General features: G+C 53.0%; 1 protein-coding gene across 6 annotated transcripts in view; it reads left to right on the top strand.

Moving 5' to 3' along the window:
* arhgef28a (Rho guanine nucleotide exchange factor (GEF) 28a) overlaps positions 1-20,635 on the top strand; it is a 680,059-nt gene that overhangs the window by 484,965 nt on the left and 174,459 nt on the right. For all 6 annotated transcript variants that reach the window (XM_072516088.1, XM_072516093.1, XM_072516090.1 and 3 more), the window contains one exon: positions 6,909-7,000. In XM_072516088.1, coding sequence (XP_072372189.1) covers positions 6,909-7,000 — 92 coding nt within the window. The remainder of the gene's footprint in view (positions 1-6,908; positions 7,001-20,635) is intronic.

Genomic DNA, 20,635 nt, shown 5'->3' with positions numbered 1-20,635 from the left:
AGGGGAACTCTTCTCCAGATGAGGGGAAGGCGAGGGGGGAGCTGATGCACGGAACATGGGGGATGGATGGCAACAGGAAGCTGCCCAGCACAGCTGGCTGGCCCAGCACGCATGGTTGTCGCTGGTAGCTGCACGTTTCGGTGACCACGTGGGGGTCAGCAGTGATGGGCATGGGCACAGACAGCAGAGCTCGGCACCTCCCCCACCACCGACCACCCTCACCTCCCCCACCACCGACCATCCTCACCTCTCCGACCACCCTCACCTCCCACACCACTACATCACCCGCATGCATACGACCCCACCATGACACATTCACCTGCGGAACAACAGGATGGGGGCAAACGGTTGATGGTGTAAGCGGGTCTGGTACAAGGCATGGAGGATGATGACAGCCCGCCGTGCGATGGGCCCCGAGCCATACATCGTTCGACAATGTCTGACTCATGGTTACATCAAGACCCTCCACCTGGGTGGACCCTGCATGCGGCCCGGACACTGCATCCCATGGCCCTGGCGTATGGCTGGGGGCAGGTTGGGGTGGGAGAACCGTGGGGGGGGCGTGGGGCCGCACGTCACACACACCGGAGCTCAACTTCTATCGCAGCGCCCCTCACACACACTGGCACACAGTCCCCGCCCGCATCGGACAGAGTACAGAGGCAGCTCACGTAGGTGTGGAATGTGTTTAATAACAGGCCTGTACATGTGCCCTAGCACATCTAACTATTCTGTGTCCTGCACGCGTGCCAACTTACTCATCAGTGTCTACCCTTCTGGCCTTACGGACCCTATGACTACGTCTCGGTGTTCCCCAGACGGTACAGCAGAACTGGAGGTGGACTCCTGTGATTCCTGCTCTGTGACTAGGGCCCCCTTTGCCGGTCGTTTCCTGGGGCGACCCAGCCTGGATGGTGAAGTTAAAAACTCACCACTATTCTTAGAATTCCCCCTATACCAAAAAGGGCCGACATTCGAAATGGTGAACAGGGATTCTCACTGCCTGACTCCTGTGCAGTCTTTGGTGGGTGCTATTCAGGTCAAACTATGTTTTTAAGTTATCCCCTGGTATAACCCATACCTTCACAGAAGAATTTTACCTACTTACCACTTAGTAGCATTGATATCCTGGGTCCTGCGTTGCTAAGTAAGTAAAGTAGGCTTTGTAATAACCACTGTTTCAGGTTAAAACGTTAAAGTTATTTTATTATTATATTTTTTCTTTTAAAAGATGTAATCACGGTCTTTACAGAAAAGTATAAAGATCTTGCTTCTGGATTCTCCTGGTTGGTTGAAGAGACCTTCAGGTCCACCTTGACAATCACCCTTCTTTAAATTCTGGTCTTCCTTAGATGTATTCGCTGTTCCACTCGGTTGCTATGCTCTATCTTTTCCATGTACCGAGTGTGAGAGCTGGCTCTCTCTCTTCTTTAAATTCTGGTCTTCCTTAGATGTATTAGCTGTTTTAGCTTGGCTGCTTTGCTCTGTCCCTTTCCCATGACCGAGCTAACTCTGCTGGCTTCTTTTGTTCTTTCTCTGCTTCTCTGCCTCTCTGATTCTCTGCCTCTCTGCTTCTCTGCCTACCGTCCCCTTTCTCAGGGTTTATATACCTTTCTAACAGTTATTAAGTTTTTATGACTTTATTGTAAAGTAACTTTTATTTCACTTGGATTGTAAAAGGTACCTTTAATCTAAATTTCTCTAACACAACTAAGTATTCATTTTGAGCATTACCTCATCTCATAGGTCTGATTACCATTGTTTCCTTTGTGATGTTCAAAAATGCTTTGATTTCAATGGGGTGTTACTTTTGGTTCCTGTCATTTCTATAGTTTTATTATTATCAAATTGTGTCCCCAGCTCATAATTTTGACTTTGATTTGGACCTAATTTGTGTTCTCGTAGACACGATGTCTCCAATTTTCTTTAATTTACCTGATGTCAGCAGAATTTCACACCTAGAATTGTCACCTAATTCAACTGAACCTCATCCATTCTTTTCCATCTGCTTACTTAACTTCAATGAAGGTGTGAAATATTGCTTTTAGCTTTATACTAAAGATTCAATTGGTGGTGAGTTTAAAAGACTTGCCTCCCATTTAAACACGTGTCACCTAATTCAGCTGAACCTCATCCATTCTTTTCCATCTCCTTACCTAACTTCAAAAGGAGGTGCAAAACATTGCTTTTAACTGTATACTAAAATTCACTGATTGTGTCTTGATAGACCTGCTTGTTTTGTTTGCTAAGCCTGCTTGACCAAGGCTATCTGCATTTTACAATCCTCTCGTGGCAGCTGCTGTTAACCCTTCGTGGGATTTTTCCCTACATTCTCTCATGTTTCTTAAATCAGGTCTTACCAGACTTCCATGTTTCAAATGACATATCTTTCCATATTTTCAATTACAATGGGCCAGGCTGCACCTCGGGCAATTGGGACGGCGTGGTGCCACCCTGTTCTGCCCGCTGCCCACTAGATGCACCAGGGACGGTAGGGGGCGGAGTCCAAGTTGGCGCAGCGTTCCGGCACCCCCCCTGCAGGGGGAACCGGAACAGGCCCCAGCACCTCCTCCTCCCTCGGGGTGCCCGGTGGGCCCCGGGGCTCTCCATGGGATGGGGGTGCGAGCAAATCCAGCATCCGGGGCACCACCATCACCTGGCGCTGCCAGTCCTGGAGGACCGTGCTGGTATCGACCAGGGTCTGGACGTTCATAGCCATGGAGCTCAGGGAGTTGGCCATCCCTGCCTGGGTCTGTACAACGCCGGCCAGCACCAGGGCAATGGCGCTGATGCTCTCAGCGATGGCCTGCTGGGACTGGGCCATGGACTGCTGAGACCGCGCTAGGTTGTTGAGCGCCTCTGCGATGTTCAGCTGGCCCTGGCTCATGGCTGCCTGTGAGACTGCAGCCCTGTCCTGGGCCGCGGAGGACGCATGCACAGATAGCCCTAGGCCCTGCAAACTCAGTCCCATGCTCGACACCATTGCCACCATTGTCTCCACTGCGGACGCCACCCGTGCGGTGTTGGCCTGTGTGGCACTCATGACCGGCACCATTTCCTGCTCCTGGATGCGGATGGGTGGGCGAGGGAATTCCAGGAACCTGGGACCCGTCTGAACGGCAGGTGTTTGCCGGGGCTGGGCTGCCCTCCGACCATCCGGCCCCTCCGCTGCTCCTTCCTCTACCTGCTGTACCGGATCGGCTGTATGGTGCGCACCAGTTAGTGTCCCAGAAGCCTCATCACTGGACAACCGAGGTGAGAGTATCTGCAGTGACGGAGGGTGCAGGGGACAGCTGTGACGCAACTACGGTGTCTCCATCGGACCTGCGGTCAGGGGCACCCTGGACTGCCATGTCCCGTATGTTCGTCCCCTCCATGGTCGTGTCGTGTTGTGTTCTTTCATGCCTGTCTGTCCCCTGTGTGCTGGTGTCCTGTGTCGTCGTGTCGTGCCTCTCTGTCCCCTGTGTGCTGGTGTCCTGTGTCGACGTGTCGTGTTTGTCTGTCCCCTGTGTGCTGGTGTCCTGTGTCGACGTGTCGTGTCTGTCTGTCCTCTGTGTGCTGGTGTCCTGTGTCGACATGTCGTGTCTCTCTGTCCTCTGTGTGCTGGTGTCCTGTGTCGACATGTCGTGTTTGTCTGTCCCCTGTGTGCTGGTGTCCTGTGTCGACGTGTCCTGTTTGTCCCCTGTGTGCTGGTGTCCCGGGTCGTCATCTCATCACTGGACTGGGCTGGAGGGCTGTTGTTGGAGCTGCCCTGTCCTGTGCTCTGTGCCTGTCCATCCCCTGTGTCCTGTGTCATCGTGCCATGCCTCTCTGTCCCCTGTGTGCTGCTGTCCTGTGTCGTCGTGTCTGTCTGTCCTCTGTGTGCTGGTGTCCTGTGTCGTCGTGTCTGTCTGCCCCCTGTGTGCTGGTGTCCTGTGTCGTCGTGTCTGTCTGCCCCCTGTGTGCTGGTGTCCTGTGTCGTTGTGTCGTGTCTGTCTGCCCCCTGTGTGCTTGTGTCCTGTGTCATCGTGTCTGTCTGTCCCCTGTGTGCTGGTGTCATTGGTCGTCGTGTCTGTCTGCCCCTGTGTGCTGGTGTCCTGTGTCGTCGTGTCGTGTCTGTCTGTCCTCTGTGTGCTGGTGTCCTGTGTCGTCGTGTCGTGTTTGTCTGTCCCCTGTGTGCTGGTGTCCTGTGTCGTCGTGTCGTGTCTGTCTGTCCCCTGTGTGCTGGTGTCCTGTGTCGTCGTGTCGTGTCTGTCTGTCCCCTGTGTGCTGGTATCCTGGGTCGTCGTGTCTGTCTGCCCCTGTGTGCTGGTGTCCTGTGTCGTCGTGTCGTGTCTGTCTGTCCTCTGTGTGCTGGTGTCCTGTGTCGTCGTGTCGTGTCTGTCTGTCCTCTGTGTGCTGGTGTCCTTGGTGGTCGTGACATCACTGGACTGGGCCGGAGGGCTGTTGTTGGAGCTGCCTTCCCCATCGCTGCTAGAGTCCCTGCGGGCTGGTCGCCCAGCCGCTGGCCGGGGACGGTGTAAGCCTTGTTGATCTGCGTCGGCTGGCCGTTCAGGTGCTGGCCGGGGGCGGTGACTGCCAGGTGCTCCGGGTCGGTCACTGCGTGGCCCTGCGACACACAATACACCATCATGGTTAGGCAGGTGGAGGGGGGGGGGGGGGGGGGGGGGTCACGGTACAGGGTGAGGGGACAGTGCTGAGGGGAAATGGCTGGGGGTAGTGTGCTGAGGGAGAAGGGCTGAGGGAGAGTGCTGAGGGAGAAGGGCTGAGGGAGAAGGGCTGAGGGAGAAGGGCTGAGGGAGAAGGGCTGAGGGAGAAGGGCTGAGGGAGAAGGGCTGAGGGAGAAGGGCTGAGGGAGAAGGGCTGAGGGGAGAGTGCTGAGGGGAGAGGGCTGAGGGGAGAGGGCTGAGGGGAGAAGGGCTGAGGGAGAAGGGCTGAGGGAGAAGGGCTGAGGGAGAAGGGCTGAGGGAGAAGGGCTGAGGGAGAAGGGCTGAGGGAGAAGGGCTGAGGGAGAAGGGCTGAGGGAGAAGGGCTGAGGGAGAAGGGCTGAGGGAGAAGGGCTGAGGGAGAAGGGCTGAGGGAGAAGGGCTGAGGGAGAAGGGCTGAGGGAGAAGGGCTGAGGGAGAAGGGCTGAGGGGAGAGTGCTGAGGGGAGAGGGCTGAGGGGAGAGGGCTGAGGGGAGAGGGCTGAGGGGAGAGGGCTGAGGGGAGAGGGCTGAGGGGAGAGGGCTGAGGGGAGAGGGCTGAGGGGAGAGGGCTGAGGGGAGAGGGCTGAGGGGAGAGGGCTGAGGGGAGAGGGCTGTGGGGAGAGGGCTGTGGGGAGAGGGCTGTGGGGAGAGGGCTGAGGGGAGAGGGCTGAGGGGAGAGGGCTGAGGGGAGAGGGCTGAGGGGAGAGGGCTGAGGGGAGAGGGCTGAGGGGAGAGGGCTGAGGGGAGAGGGCTGAGGGGAGAGGGCTGAGGGGAGAGGGCTGAGGGGAGAGGGCTGAGGGGAGAGGGCTGTGGGGAGAGGGCTGAGGGGAGAGGGCTGAGGGGAGAGGGCTGAGGGGAGAGTGCTGGGGCTGGTGTGCTGAGGGAAGAGGACTGAGGGGGAGAGTGCTGAGGGGAGAGGGCTGAGGCTATTGTGCTGAGGGAAGAGGACTGAGGGGAGAGTGCTGTTCTGGTGTGCTGAGGGAAGAGGACTGAGGGGGAGAGTGCTGGGGGTAGTGTGCTGAGGGAAGAGTGCTGAGGAGAAAGGGGCCAGGCATGGGGGGGGTGGGGATCTTACTTGGTGGTGCGTCCCCGATCTCGGCATTGGCAATCTCCCCGTCCTCGTGTGCACCAGCTATGTCCAGTGCCCTCTGCTCGTGCACGGTGAGGGGCCGCAAGTCAGGTTCACCCCCTCCGGTTCGGGCACTCTCTCGCTGGTTATGGGCGCTCTTCTCCTGGGGGGTGGAATGACAGCATTGTTAGGCGGTCCGATGAATACGGTTGGATCTATGTTGGCATGGGTGCACAGGGCACACGGCCAACGCAGCTTGCATGCTTGGCTGCAGCCATGCGGGTCATGGCTGTGGTTGTACCGTCCCCCTGGGGAGGAGGTGGGTGTTACACATGTGGGGGGTAGGGGGGGTTGGTGCCATGGGCAGACTGCTGGGTACTCACCCTGGCTGCCCTCAGTAGGTCGTTGAGCTTTTTGCGGCACTGCTCGCCAGTCCTGGGTGTCAACGCGATGGCACTGACGGCCGTGCTCACCTCCCTCCACAGATGCCGGGCCACGTTGGGTGGGACCCTCTGGAGGGTACAGACGCCCTCTCCTTTCCTCGAGGACGTCCAGGAGCGTCTCCAGGTCGTGGTCGGTGAACCGGGGCGCTGCTCGGCGTGGCGCCATTGCTCCATCGGCAGCCTGTGCGCTCACATCACCTTATGTGCGACACAGTGCCGCGTCTATTGCGTGGCACCACGTCTCTGAGGCCGCGCCCCCGTGCTTCCGCCGCGCCCCTGCTGGCCCTCTTGTACGGTGCAGAATGGGGTCCCGGAACAGACACCGACCGCGGAGTGAAACATTCCTGTTTTAGCACCGGCGCCAACACTCTGCTGTCAGAGCGGAGAATCACGCCCACCATTTCTGTTCTTTGTAGATTTTTGTTCTGATACATTTTCAGCACTGATTTGTTCCGCAACTTCAAAGATTTTTTTTTCGATATACCACATTTACCAGACCTTAAGACGTTTCAGGATTTTAGAAGGAAATATTTGTACGTACCTTTCAGAACATAAGCTGCATGGCAAATTTGTGACATTTTAGTGTGTCGTGTAGTTGAGCAACTATGATAATCATGTATTTTGAGGCACGCTGGGTGACACTTGATTGTCCAGTTGTGCAATGTAACTGATTATTGCTGCAACAGGGTTTTTAATACGTCTTTTGTAATCTTTATTGTCATTGTTAAAGCTGTCCTGAGGAGGAGGAAGAACGATTGAGTGAATATGAAGAGGACAAGCGTATTGTTGAGGCAAGAGCAGCAAGGACCAGGAAATTCCAAGGTACATGCACATTACTGTTCACTGATCCTATCATCTTGAGTAAACAAATTAAGTGCCGTTTCAGGAAAACACTTGTAATTTTCCGAAAACAGGAAGCAATTTCGAAAGAAGTACACGCACAAAAAGAAAACAGATTTATCAAAGTTGATTCGGAATAGATGAGTTTGGTCAGTCAGACCTTAAACTTAAAACACTAAACACTGAAATTACACTTAACCTGCGTAAGAAAGAAAATTTACTATAAATCCATAAGACAGCACCTTTATTAATTTGAGTAGCGCTGCGCTGTGAAGAAATCGTCCTCACATAGCTACATAAGTGCTTTTCACATTGGCGTTCCCAGGAAAGTGAGCCCCTGGGATGAGAGGATGATTAGGGGCTGGTTTTAGCACAGGGCTAAAGAGCTTTCTTTTAAAGCAGACGAAGGCAGGCCAGCAGCACAGTTCAATTCCCGTACCAGCCTTCCCGAACAGGCGCCGGAATGTGGCGACTGGGGGCTTTTCACAGTAACTTCATTTGAAGCCTATTTGTGACAATAAATGATTTTCATTTCATTTTTCATTACAGGATGATAGCACATGTTTTGGCAACGTTAGGTGTTAGTATGGGATTCTCTTTAATAAGATTCCTGGTAAGGAGTATGTTTCCATAAGACCACAAGGGTAGAAGCAGAAGTAGGCCATTCGGCCCATCGAGTCTGCTCTGCCATTCAATGAGATCATGACTGATCTGATGTGATAATCCACAACTCCACTTTCCTGCCTTATCCACATAACCCTTGATTCCCTTTTCAGGTTTCAGGTGAATTTCTGGTGAAAGTCAACTTTCGCAACGTCTCCGGGCGAGATTCTCCACTCCCGCGCCGGTTGGGAGAATCGCCTGGGCCGCCAAAATTTCCCGGGACGCCGGCCCGACGCCCTCCCGTGATTCTCCCAAGCAGCGGAAACAGCCCCGTCGAGTTCCGCAGGCCGGAGAATCGCCGGAGACACCCAAAATGGCCATTCTCCGGCACCCCCGCTATTCTCAGGGCCGGATGGGCCGAGCGGCCAGGCCAAAATGGCAGATTTCCCCCCGGCGCCATCCACACCTGGTCACTGCCGTCGGGAACAGCGCGGGAACGCTGGGAGGCGGCCTGCGGGGGGGGGGGGGTGGGGGGATCCTGCACCGGGGGGTACCTCAAATGTGGCATGGCCCGCGATCGGTGCCCACCAATCGTCGGGCCGTTCTCTCTGAAGGAGGACCTCCTTCCTTCCGCGGCCCCGCAAGATCCGTCCGCTATCTGCTTGCGGGGCGGACTCAGAGAGGACGGCAACCCGCGCATGCCTAGGTGACGCCAGTTATGCGGTGCCGGCCGCGTCATCTATGCGGCGCCGCCTTTACGTGGCGACAAGGCCTGGCGTGTGTAGATGACGCGGCCCCGATCCTAGCCCATTGTCGGGGCCTGAATCGGTCGGGATTGGGGCCGTTTCACGCCGTCGTGAACCTCGATGGCATTCACGACGGCGTAGGCACTTCGGCGCGGAGTGGAGAATCCCGCCCTCCATGTTTCGGTTCCTGAGTCACTGGAACTTTGCAGATCAGCTCATATGGATTTTTCTGCAACAAAAGATCTCATGCCTCCTCCCCACACCAAACACCAAGACGCCTCTTCACCCTGGCTCCTCAGTCCTGTCAATGTCAGAGAAGAGCTGGTTTAGGGAGGCGAGTGGAGCTGGGAGAGAGTGGGTGGCGTTGGGTGCGGAGGTATGGTATGGGCTCCAGGGTGCTTGCAGGGGAGGAAGAGAGCTAGGGGTACTGGCTGAGGGTGGTGGAGGAGCTGGGGTTGCTAGGCATCTGCAATTAAAGTTGTCACATTTTTTTGATCTATCATTAAAAATATTACCAGCCATTGAGCTGAAGACATTGGCTTGGATTGGATTGGTTTATTGTCACGTGTACCGAGGTATAGTGAAAAATATTGTTCTGCGTGTAGCTCAAACGTAGCATTCCGTACATGAAAGAAAATGCATAATAGGGCAAACATAAAATACACAATATAAATACATAGACACAGGCATCGGGTGAAGATGTGTGAAGAGATCAGATCAGTCCAAAAGTCCATCAGTCCATAAGATGGCCTTTTTGGAGTCTGGTAACAGCGGGGAAGAAGCTGTTTTTGAATCTGTTAGTGCGTGTTCTCAGACTTTTGTATCTCCTGCCCGATGGAAGAAGTTGGAGGGGTGAGAAAGCCGGGTGGGAGGGGACTTTGATTATGCTGTCTGCTTTCCCAAGGCAGCGGGAGGTACCTCAAAAAGTGTGTCTTCAACTTAGGATATCAAAGGGAGATGTGGCTTCGCCAGAATTGTGCCTCGCCACTCGATCTCCCTACTCACCTCTTTGACAGAGCAACGCTGCAGCCAATGGAAAATGTGGTTTGGTACATTTCAATGCAGTGAGCGACGTCCACTTCTGCTTCGCCACGGACCACAAGATCGAGGTCATTATCTGGGCACTATCATATTGCTGTGCAATTGGCTGTCATGATTCTGACTGAGCTGTCCTTTAAAAGTATTCAATTAGCTGTGTACTGCAGGTTGGGACACTCAAATGTTGTGTAGGCACTATATAAATATTATTCCCTTCTTTCTATGTAGAGTTTGGCTTCAAATATTCACCTACCAAATCTCTGGAAAAGATATTAGTCATTTGTAGACAAATACAAAAACATCTATACTTTTCAATTGTTCTCGTTGGGTTTACTATGATCATGCTTAGCTTTGGAGGTCAGGATAAAATGAACTTGATTTTGGACACTAAGGGCAATTTATCATGGCCAATCCACCTAACCTGCACATCTTTGGGCTGTGGGAGGAAACCGGAGCACCCGGAGGAAACCCACGCACACACGGGGAGGATGTGCAGACTCCGCACAGACAGTGACCCAAGCCAGAATCGAACCTGGGACCCTGGAGCTGTGAAGCAATTGTGCTATCCACAATGCTACCATGCTGCCCACAAATAGGAGCAGGAGAAGGCCATTTGGACCCGCGGGCCTGTTCAATCATTCTATAAGATCGTGTCGGATCTGCATGTGTCCTTAATTCCACTTTCCTACCTGTCCGCCATAATCCTGGACTCCGTTGTCAATCAAAAATCCATCTATTTCAGTCTTGAATACATTTAATGACCCAGTCGGCACTGCTCTCTGTGGAAGTGAATCCCAAACACTGATCCTCTGGGAGAAAGGGTGTGGGACAATGGGAAGGTGGGGATTGGTGGTGGTGGCAGAGTATCTCCCAGGAAGCTTTCTATGTCAGCCAGAGAGCAGGCCTTTTGTGTAGCCACACTTACTGAGAGAGCAGATGGCCACCTCTTAAAGTGACAGTGCACGCGGTGTCATCGGTTTGGAGGGATTTGCAATGGGAGTCACACACTCAGCATTATTGAACCCACTTGCATTTGAAGGTGTGGTGGCTGAAGGCATTGCTGCAGAGGCAGCACAACAGGCTCCCCCATCAGCAGCCACAGGGAGCAGAGCAAGACAAAGCAGCCATACAGCAAGGGGGGTGCAGACAAAGGCATTCAGTGCCCCCTAGTGTCTACTAGGATGAACTACCTGTAAATGTCTGAGAGACAATGCCACAGGTGACTCCACTTCTCTGAGATTGTGACTAACCTATGGTCCCTAATTCCGGTCAACCGGCGCTCGAGGGACTACAGTGATAACTCAATGCCATTAAAGCTTAATGTTACAGTGAGGTACCCTCAATAATGACGCTTATAATAACTATACTACAGCTAGAGACGAGAGCTGACTGTTACACAGACCATGAGGCAGGCCTTTATGTATGGCTCCCAGATGGGCGGAGCCAGAGGCTGAGTCCCCAGGGTTCCAAGCCCGGTCTTAAAGGGGACATCACCTTACATGATGATAAGGCAGTAACCGTTCATCACATTCACCCCCTGTTTAAAAAGGAGTCCGGCGGGGGTGAAGTGTCATCATAGGTCCATCTGTCTCGGTGGCCGGATCGTCCTCCTCGACCTCCTCAATTCGGGCGGTGTTGCGGCGGGAACGGACGTCCCGGTTGAGGGCACATCCGGGAGCACAGCGGTCGGAGCTTCGGTCCGGGTCGGGGCAGAGGAACTAGGCAGGGCCGGGGGTAGCGGAGCCGGAGCCGGCGGGGTGTGTAAAGGGGTCCAAGGTAGGAGCTCACCAATGGTTGGTAGGGCCGGAAGGGGGGGTGTTGTAGGGGGCGACGGGTCCTGCAGGGGCGCGGCGCGGGAAGTGGCGTCTGTGGTGGAGGATCCAGCGGGTGCCAGATCCCGGAGGGAAACCGTATCTTGCCTGCCGTCGGAGTACTCCACGTAGGCGTAACTGGGGTTGGCGTGGAGCAGTCGGACCTTTTCAACTAGGGGGTCCGTTTAATGGCTCCTCGCGTGCCTCCGGAGAAGAACAGGTCCCGGAGCCATCAGCCAAGGTGGAAGCGAGACCCCGGAGGTAGACTTCCTGGGGAAGAGAAACAATCGGTCGTGAGGGGTCTCATTCGTGTAGGGCATCGGCATCGGGTAGGACCTCCTGCCAGCGGGTGGTTGGGAGATTTCTCGACCGCAGGGCCAGAAGGACAGCCTTCCACACGGTCGCGTTCTCCCTCTCGACCTGCCCGTTTCCCCGTGGGTTATAACTGGTCGTTCTGCTCGAGGCGATGCCTTTGCTGAGCAGATACTGACGCAGTTCATCGCTCATGAACGATGTACCCCGGTCGCTGTGGATATAAGCGGGGAAACCAAACAGGGTGAAGATGCTGTGCAGTGCCTTAATCACCGTGGCTGAGGTCATGTCGGTGCAGGGAATGGCGAATGGGAGAACTCATCGATCACGGTGAGGAAATAGGCATAACGGTTGGTGGATGGGAAGGGCCCCTTGAAGTCCACGCTCAGTCGCTCAAAGGGGCCCGAGGCCTTCACGAGCCAAACCTTGTCTGGCCGATAGAAGTGCGGTTTGCACTCCGCACAGACTTGGCAAGTCCTGACCATGGCCTTGACCTCCTTGGTTGAGTAAGGTAGGTTGCGGGACTTGATGAAATGGACGAGCCGGGTAACCCCCGGGTGGCAGAGGTCATTGTGGATGGCTTGCAGGCGGTCCTCCTGCGTGTTGGCGCATGTGTCGCGGGACAGGGCATCTGGGGGCTCGTTGAGCTCCCCTGGACGATACTTGATATCGTACGAGTAGGTGGAGAGTTCGATCCTCCACCTCAAAATTTTATCGTTTTTATTTTGCCCCGTTGCGTGTTATCGAACATATAGGCGACCGACCGTTGGTCGGTGACGAGGGTAAACCTCCTACCGGCGAGGTAGTGTCTCCAGCACCGCACAGCCTCCACAATGGCTTGTGCCTCCTTTTCGACTGCAGAGTGTCGAACCTCGGAGGCGGTGAGGGTTCGGGAGAAGAACGTTACTGGTCTGCCTGCCTGATTGAGGGTAGCAGCCAGGGCGATGTCTGATGCATCGCTCTCTACCTGGAAAGGGATGGTTTCGTCCACCGCGTGCATGGCGGCCTTGATGATGTCAGCCTTGATGCGGTTGAAGGCCAATTGAGCCTCAGCCGAGAGGGGAAAAGTGGTGGTCTTTAGGAGTGGGTGGGCTTTGTCCGCATACTTGGGGACCCACTGGGCGTAATAGGAGAAAAGCCCCAAGCACCGTTTGAGGGCCTTGAGGCTGCGGGGGAGAGGGAGTTCCTTAAGGGGACGCATGCGGTCGGGGTCGGGACCTAGGACCCCGTCTTCCATGACATAGCCGAGGATGGCCAGCCGGGTGGTGTGGAAAACGCATTTGCCCTCGTTATAGGTCAGGTTAAGGGCTCGGGCGGTCTGGAGGAACTTTTTGAGGTTAGCGTCATGGTCCTGCTGATCATGGCCGCAGATGGTGCCATTGTCCAAGTACGGGTATGTAGCCCGCAAACCGTACTGGTCCACCATTTGGTCCATCGCCCTTTGAAAGACGGAGACTCCATTTGTGACACCAAAGGGGACCCTGAGGAAGTGGAAGAGCCGGCCGGCTGCTTCGAAGGCAGTATAGGGGCGGTCTTTTGGTCGGATGGGGAGCTGGTGGTAGGCAGATTTGAGGCCGACCGTGGAAAAGACTCGGTATTGGGCGATCCTATTTACCATTTCCGCGATGCGAGGAAGGGGGTACGCATCAAGCTGCGTGAATCGGTTTATGGTCTGGCTATAATCCACGACCATCCGTTTCTTCTCCCCGGACCGGACTACCACCACTTGCGCCCTCCAAGGGCTGTTGCTAGCCTCGATGACCCCCTCTCCCAGTAAACGCTGGACCTCTGACTTGATAAAAGCCACATCTTGGGCACTGTAGCGCCGGCTCCTGGTGGCGACGGGCTTACAGTCAGGAGTGAGGTTAGCGAATAGCGAGGGGGGTGCGACTTTCAGTGTCGCAAGGCAGCACACCGTGAGGGGGGCAAGGGTCCGCCGAACTTCAGTGTCAGGCTTCGGTGGCTGCACTGGAAATCCAGTCCGAGCAGCAGGGGGACACAGGGGTGAGGGAGGATATAAAATTTGAAACGGGTGTATTTGGCGCCCTGGATCGAGAGATCCACAATACAGTACCCCGTGATTTGTACCGAGTGGGACCCAGATGCGAGGGCTATGGTTTGGGATGCAGGATGGGTGCGTAGGGAGCAGCGCCTTACCGTTTCAGGGTGGATAAAGCTCTCCGTGCTCCCGGAGTCGAAGAGGCATGCAGTGTCGTTGACCTGGACCTGCATCATGGAGTTCTGCAGGTGTTTTGGCCGAGTTTGATCGAGGGTGATCGCACCCAGTCGCGGGTAGTCGGAGTCGTTAGCCGAGTCGGACTCGTAAAATGGCTGCTGCCGTCGGTCGCACGTGTCGGGTCGAGAAGATGGCCGCCGACCAGATGGCCGCTCCCATGATTCGCACGAGGCTGATGACGCGTCAGAAGAGGGCGTGTCAGGTCGGTGCGCAGCAGCATTGCGAGGCCTGAGAGCCTGATTTTCGGGCCGGCTGTTCTTTGTTTTTCTGGCCCCTGGGTCTGGCCAGGCAGACCCTCGCAAAGGGCCCTTTCTTCCCGCAGTCGCTGCAGATCGCGGAGCGGGCTGAGCAGCGTGGGCGTGGGTGCTGGCCCTGCCCGCAGAAGTAGCATGGTGTGCCCCCATGCTGAGCGGGTCGCCGCGTGGCGCAAGCCTGTAATACGGTTGAGTCTGAGGAAGTCCGGGGGGGGGGCTGGCAGAGTCCGCGGGGTACGTACCCAAGTTATGTCGGGCCACCTCCAGCGAGGAGGCGAGGGTTAGCGTCTCCTGGAGGTCTTTTGCCCCGTTTTCGAGCAGCCGCTGCCGGATGTAGGTCGAGCGGATGCCGGACACGAAAGCATCCCTGATGTGCAGGTTCATATGGACTTCCCCTGTCACATCCTGATGGTCACAGTCCCTGGCAAGCGCGGTGAGTTTTTCAACAAACTCGCGATCGATTCCCCCGAGTGCTGCCGGCAGGTAGAGAGCAGATGCCGGGCGTGCACCTCATTGACGGGTTTGACAAACCGCTTGCGGAGCAACTCAATCGCTGCCTCTTAAGTCGTCGCCTTTTCGAGCGTGGCGGAGATTCTGTGACTCACCCGGGCGTGGAGTAAACGCAGCTTGCGTGGCCCTAGGATGGGAGTCTCTGCGGAGTCTAGGTAGGCCTCGAAGCACCGCAGCCAGTATTAAAAAATTTCCTTTGCCTCCGGCGTTTGTGCTTCCAGATTGAGCTTCTCTGGTTTTAGGCCTGCGTCCATCCTGAATCTAGTTTAGTCTAATAAATTGAGGTACCCTCAATAATGACGCTTCGAGATTAAACTGTAAAGAAGGCTTTATTAGACTAATAACTATACTACAGCTAGAGACGAGAGCTGACTGTTACACAGACCATGAGGCAGGCCTTTATGTATGGCTCCCAGATGGGCGGAGCCAGAGGCGGAGTCCCCAGGGTTCCAAGCCCGGTCTTAAAGGGGACATCACCTTACATGATGATAAGGCAGTAACTGTTCACCACATACAGCTACAATAAACGTGAGATAATTCCAGGGTTCAACCAAGGAACTATGTGCAACAGGTCAGCAGGGGTCACTTCAAGGGGATGAACAACGACAACCAAGCTGAGCAGTCCATGGGCTTTGCAACCGTAGCTGGTTCTCTACGAGGCAGAGTGTGATTTACTGCACATATCTCATCATCAGAGCATCCGCTGACCACCCAATTGCTTCCACCAACAGGAAATGTTTCTAATTGGTAAGCGTACAGATTGTTTGTGATCATTGGAAATGGATTAAAATGTGTGCCAGATATTCAGAAAACAGCCATGATACTTACATACTTCGACAGCCATAGGTGTCACTCCATGGCAGCAAATAGTGGATGGATCTTTGGGAATTGGGGCTACCTTCAGCACCTGGCTCATGAAGCCCATGAGGAACCTTTATACTGGTGCTGAGGAAAGATGTAACACCAGCCATGGCTCCACATGGGCGCTTGTCGAGCAGAGTATTGGTCTACTCAAGATGCTATTCCATTGCCTAGGCATGTCAGGGGGAGTTCTTCAGTATGATCCAGAGAGAGTCTCACAAACCTTTGTGGTTTGTTACACCCTCCAAACTCTGACATTGCAAAGTACCTTGATGAGGAAGAGGAGGCACATGCCTCATTGGAAAAGGATGACAGGGAGGGACAGATATCTGCGGAAGAGGGACAAGAGACATGTTGAAGGGACCACAGTGGCGGAGGTCAATGTAAGGGATGCGAGTGTAAACCTCACCGTCACTTGATTCCAAAGCCCTGTTTTGCTATGAGAATCAGCTGAGAAAAGGTCTTCCTCTGTGACCAATGAAGCCAAATGTCATTCTTGTCAAAACCTCGTTCCCTTCTGGTGATTGTTGCTCACACCCATTAAGGTTGCAACACATCCTGTCCATTGCACATCCGCTGATGAGTCCTCCCATTCTGCCAGAAAGCACTCCATTGAAAACCAAACAAAGTGTAATGAAACATGGACATCATGTTTACATAAACACAGAAAACCCAGTGCCACAATGGTGTGTTTACCGGTCCTTCTTAACACTTTGATGAATGCTTCAGGGATGTGCATCCCCGGTGTCCTAAGGCAGACTGCTGTTCTCCATGCCCTGTGACCTTTGATGACTGTGGCTCTTCTGGCAACCACTGCCACTGGAGGAGCTCAACTCACTGGGTGAGAAGGTGAGGAGCTACTGACAATCCTCAGAGTGCTATGTGAGATACCCTTGAGTTTCTCAGCTGGTAGTCCCTCCAACCCCTTGATGATGCGTGGCACTTCACCCCTTTCTGTGAGTGGAGCTGCTCCTGGACAGATGTCCAAAGGGATCTTCCATCTCTCGCTGACCCAGTGGAACACAGCTCCAGTAATGGTCTGCAGGTTCACGCTAACACCAAGCATCCACTAGGTGGTCTCCTCAGTCTGTCTCTCCGTGACAGTCACCAGCCCCTCCACGAAGAAAGCAATGTGCTCATCTGCCTGAGACTTTGCAGAGGTCAGGGCCTCGATGGACTCCTCCATTGCCCGCACTTGCCTGCTCAACACCTCAGGCAGCTCCTCCAGGTTCTCCCCTGTTTTTCTCTGCAGCTGCAGCAGTCAATTGTGGCCATCATCAGAGGCACATCATCACCCTGGGACGTATCATGGAACTGGCCTCCAGAGGTCCTCTGAATGTCGGTTGTGTCACCTGTCACAGCCACCGTCATCTATTTCCATTCAACATAGAGGTGTTCACCAGAGTGTGACCCAGGGTCAATACACATGTGTCTACCCACTAGAATGTGTGTATCTGTGCTGCTGCTTAGTGCAAGGGGATAATATTGAAGGTATGCCTCTGAGACTGAATCACATTTGCTGTCAGATGTGAGGATAGGTGGCCAATTCCGCCTGCACATTACCTGGCATCATTTCTTTCATGGAAAGGCAAATAAAATTAGGTCCTAAAATGATAAACTATGAACCATTCTGGTACAAACTAATCGCAAAGTGCACATGGTCCTCACTCTCCACGGCAGACACTCCAATTTCTGCATTTGACACCAAACAACCTACTCCCCAACCAGCTAAAGGGCCTCCACAACTCCGCAACGGTCAAATCACAGACATTGGGGACCCCTCTTCCAGCCTTGACTCGTTCCAACTTCTTGTGAGCCCTCTAGTCCAGCAAGAAGAAGTGGACAGCGGGTTAGGCTCCAGATGAGGCTGAGGAAATCCACTCAACACTGGACTTGCCCCTGGTCCAATGACAGGTGTGAGTCCACATCTGTGTGATGTGGATATGCATTCAGTAATCCTGATGCAGTTGGCGAAGGTGCACAGGGTACACATGATGGAACGACCAATCACTTACGATTTGAGTGACCCCTCTGTCACTGCCCACCTTTCATCCATAGTTTGCAAGGTACACACTCAACATCACCCTTGTAGTGCGGGGATCATTCATCCTTTACCTGCACTGGACACACTCTCACTGCTGGACACCTTGGTTGCTGATCTCTGCATCGACCAGTGACCAGGCCTCATTGCTCATCCAGACTGGCCTCTTTCTGCCAGCTGATGTGAACAGAATCTCCTTACCTTCTCTAACCACCTGGTGGTCTCCGAGCGAGGTGTAGCTGAGTCTTGGGGCAAACCGGTATCCACTCTGTCACATCTTCTTCATTGTTAAACTTTAGTCCAGATCAGACTTTCCTGTGTAAGTCCTGAATGGTGTGCTTGTGATGGGTACTCAGAAGTTTTGTGCAATGATTTTTACCTTTGACATTCAGCTCTTCTCACATCTACAGAAGCCCTTGGTTTCCCTCACCTTTTATAGTGAGTGCTGATGTGGCTGTCTTTTAAAAATGGCGTTGGCATCAGCACCTGTGACAGATGCTCTCTGGGACTACCGCCCCTGTCGTGTGATCATTTCTCCCCAACCCCCATATTCTTTCTGTTATTTTGACAGCCAAAGCTTGATCATTTACAGCTGGATGCTGGAGATCTGTGCCAACTTGCTGCCACCTTCTCCTGCCATGACTAAATTCCATACAGAATAATACAATTCTTGCATTCATTTTTTTTCCAGTGATCAACACTGCTGTAACATTAGCTCTACAAGATTACGGCCTAAGTTGGTCTTGGGAAAATTGGTATGTGCGGTAATTGGCATGTGACATGATCTTTAAGAAATAAGATCTATTTATAACACGTAATATATATGTATTTTTTAAAGTTACTCGTTGCAACTTTCCCAAATTATTTCATTTGAGGGTGGTATTGTGAGTGTTATAGTATATGTCAGAATGTTAAGTGATGAGGCCATCTAATGCAAAAATTAGTAATTATTCTTGAGACCCAATAATCATTTGGTAGTACAGACTTTTAGTATGCTGAAAAAAGACACTGGTTAAGGAATCTGCCAGGGATTTCTCTACTACTACAGTTTATTGCAAGCCTAGTTTCAATGGCATGCATTGGGATTCTTTCATTTTGGTCTTATTGGTAATCTTGTAAATAGGGCCCAAGCCATTTGCTCACCGGGCAAGGTTGATACTGAAATGGGGCTCATCAAAGAGGTCCTCGGGATAATGGCTACTCTGATCAGATTGTTTCAGACTGTATATCATACAAATTCTTAAACGAGCCTCAGTCTGTCATTTCCGGCTGAAAAATGCTCAGTCTGTGCACCGAAAAGTGCCCAGTCTACTTCAGATTTCATAGAATTATAGAATCCCTACAGTGCAGAAGGAGGCCATTCGGCCCATCGAGTCTGCACCAGTCCTTCAAATAAGCTCTCTACCCATGCCCACTTCCCCCTATTCCCAAAACCTAGCCTGGACATCCCTGACACTAAGGGACAATTTAGCATGGCCAGTCCACCTAACCTGCACCTCTTTGGACTGTGGGAGGAAACAGCAGCACCCGGAGAAAACCCACACAGACCCTGGGAGAAAGTGCAAACTCTACACAGACAGTGATCCGAGACTGGAATTGAACTCAGGTCTCTGGCACGGTGCCGCCCTTGGAAGGGCAAGGTATCTAAAAATTTGGGCCACAGCTGAAGCTAGCAATTTGACGCTGCTACTATGCAGTAGCAACATGAGCAGAATTCACCACTAAATGGGTATTGCCGTCAAGCCAAAACAATGTTTGCCTATCACAGAAATGAATAATGTGGTATATGAATTGCAGTGCCAGTGTAATGTTAGGTACGTAGGCCATACAACCCAATGACTGGCAGACTGTATCAAACAGTATGTCCAAGCCGCTGTTCACAACAGGCAAGGTGCAGACCATACCCAACCAGCCCGTGCTTGCAAAAACTCAAATCATAGTGTCCAACATGAGATGTGATTCTGCGACAGACCAACATTTGCTCAATAATCCTCAGTGTGCTACGAATTATGCTGGCACCCAATTTAATGTTGTCAGTTGGTCTTGCAGTGCCGCAAGTTTCTGTCTACTGAAAGTTACATATACTAATATACAGGGCCCTGTTCATTGCAGACAGAAAGAACATGTACACTCATTGTGTCTGTTCAGCTGAACAAAATAAGGGATAGCCATTTGCTGGCTCATTCCTCAGGGCAGTGCCTTGACCAATCAGAGTCAATCTGCCAGGTTTAAAATGTTCAAACAAAGCTTCACAGTTTACTGTCGATCAGGATTAGTTGGTGCATTCTCCATGACAACTCGTCTCCAATCAGATTCCACTTGACAACCAATCAGCACTCTGTCCACATATAGTATAACGTTGTTGTTTCCCCTGACATTGGTGTTCTTGTGATTGTCCTGATGTGTGCAAGACAAAAAGCATCAACAAAATCTTTTTTTCGGCAATATTCTTAAGAACTAGACAGAATGATTTATCTAAAAATAAAATGCAGAGCACATGAACAAATTCTGCAAGTATCTGACTTCATAATATAACCTGAAGTGTACCTGTAGCCAAATTAGACTCTCTCCTGTACCATCCTCCCCGAACAGGCGCCGGAATGTGGCGACTAGGGGCTTCTCACAGTAACTTCATTTGAAGCCTACTTGTGACAATAAGTGATTTTCATTTCAGTAGGGAAACAATTTGAATGGTCCAAGTGACGATAGAACCAGAAAGCAAAAATTAAGTTTTTAAAAAACACAAGGGACTGGATTCTCTGTTCCTGCGTCTGTGTTGACGCCAACGAAGGATCCGTGGAGTTCCACGATGGAAAAACCGGTGCCACACCCGCACCGACTCCGCTACCGGTGAGGGGCTAGCACCGGTGCTGCGAGGAACACCTGCAGAACACGCAGAAAACGGTGTTGGAAATCACCAGGTCCATGATGGACACGCGAAGGGCTGACAAACTGCAGCCACACGTACGCTAGGCAACCCCACACGTGCATCGATCGTGCCTGAAAAGATGGCGCCAGTTGGTGGATCGAGCCCGTCCTCCTGGCCTCCCCGCACTACTCTCCCAGCCCTGGCAGAAGTCGTCCGGGACTGCGGCACGACTGTCGACAAAGTATGGTGGTGCTGGACACTGTCTGTACGTTCTCTCTCTCTCCACAGCCACCACGCCAGGTTCACGACTGTCGAGATTACATGTGGACCGCGCCA

The sequence above is a fragment of the Scyliorhinus torazame genome, chromosome 9 (genome assembly GCF_047496885.1).
Source record: "Scyliorhinus torazame isolate Kashiwa2021f chromosome 9, sScyTor2.1, whole genome shotgun sequence".
Lineage (NCBI taxonomy): Eukaryota > Metazoa > Chordata > Chondrichthyes > Carcharhiniformes > Scyliorhinidae > Scyliorhinus > Scyliorhinus torazame.
The sequence above is the reverse complement of the archived record's forward strand: the minus strand, read 5'-3'. Positions and strand labels throughout refer to the sequence as shown.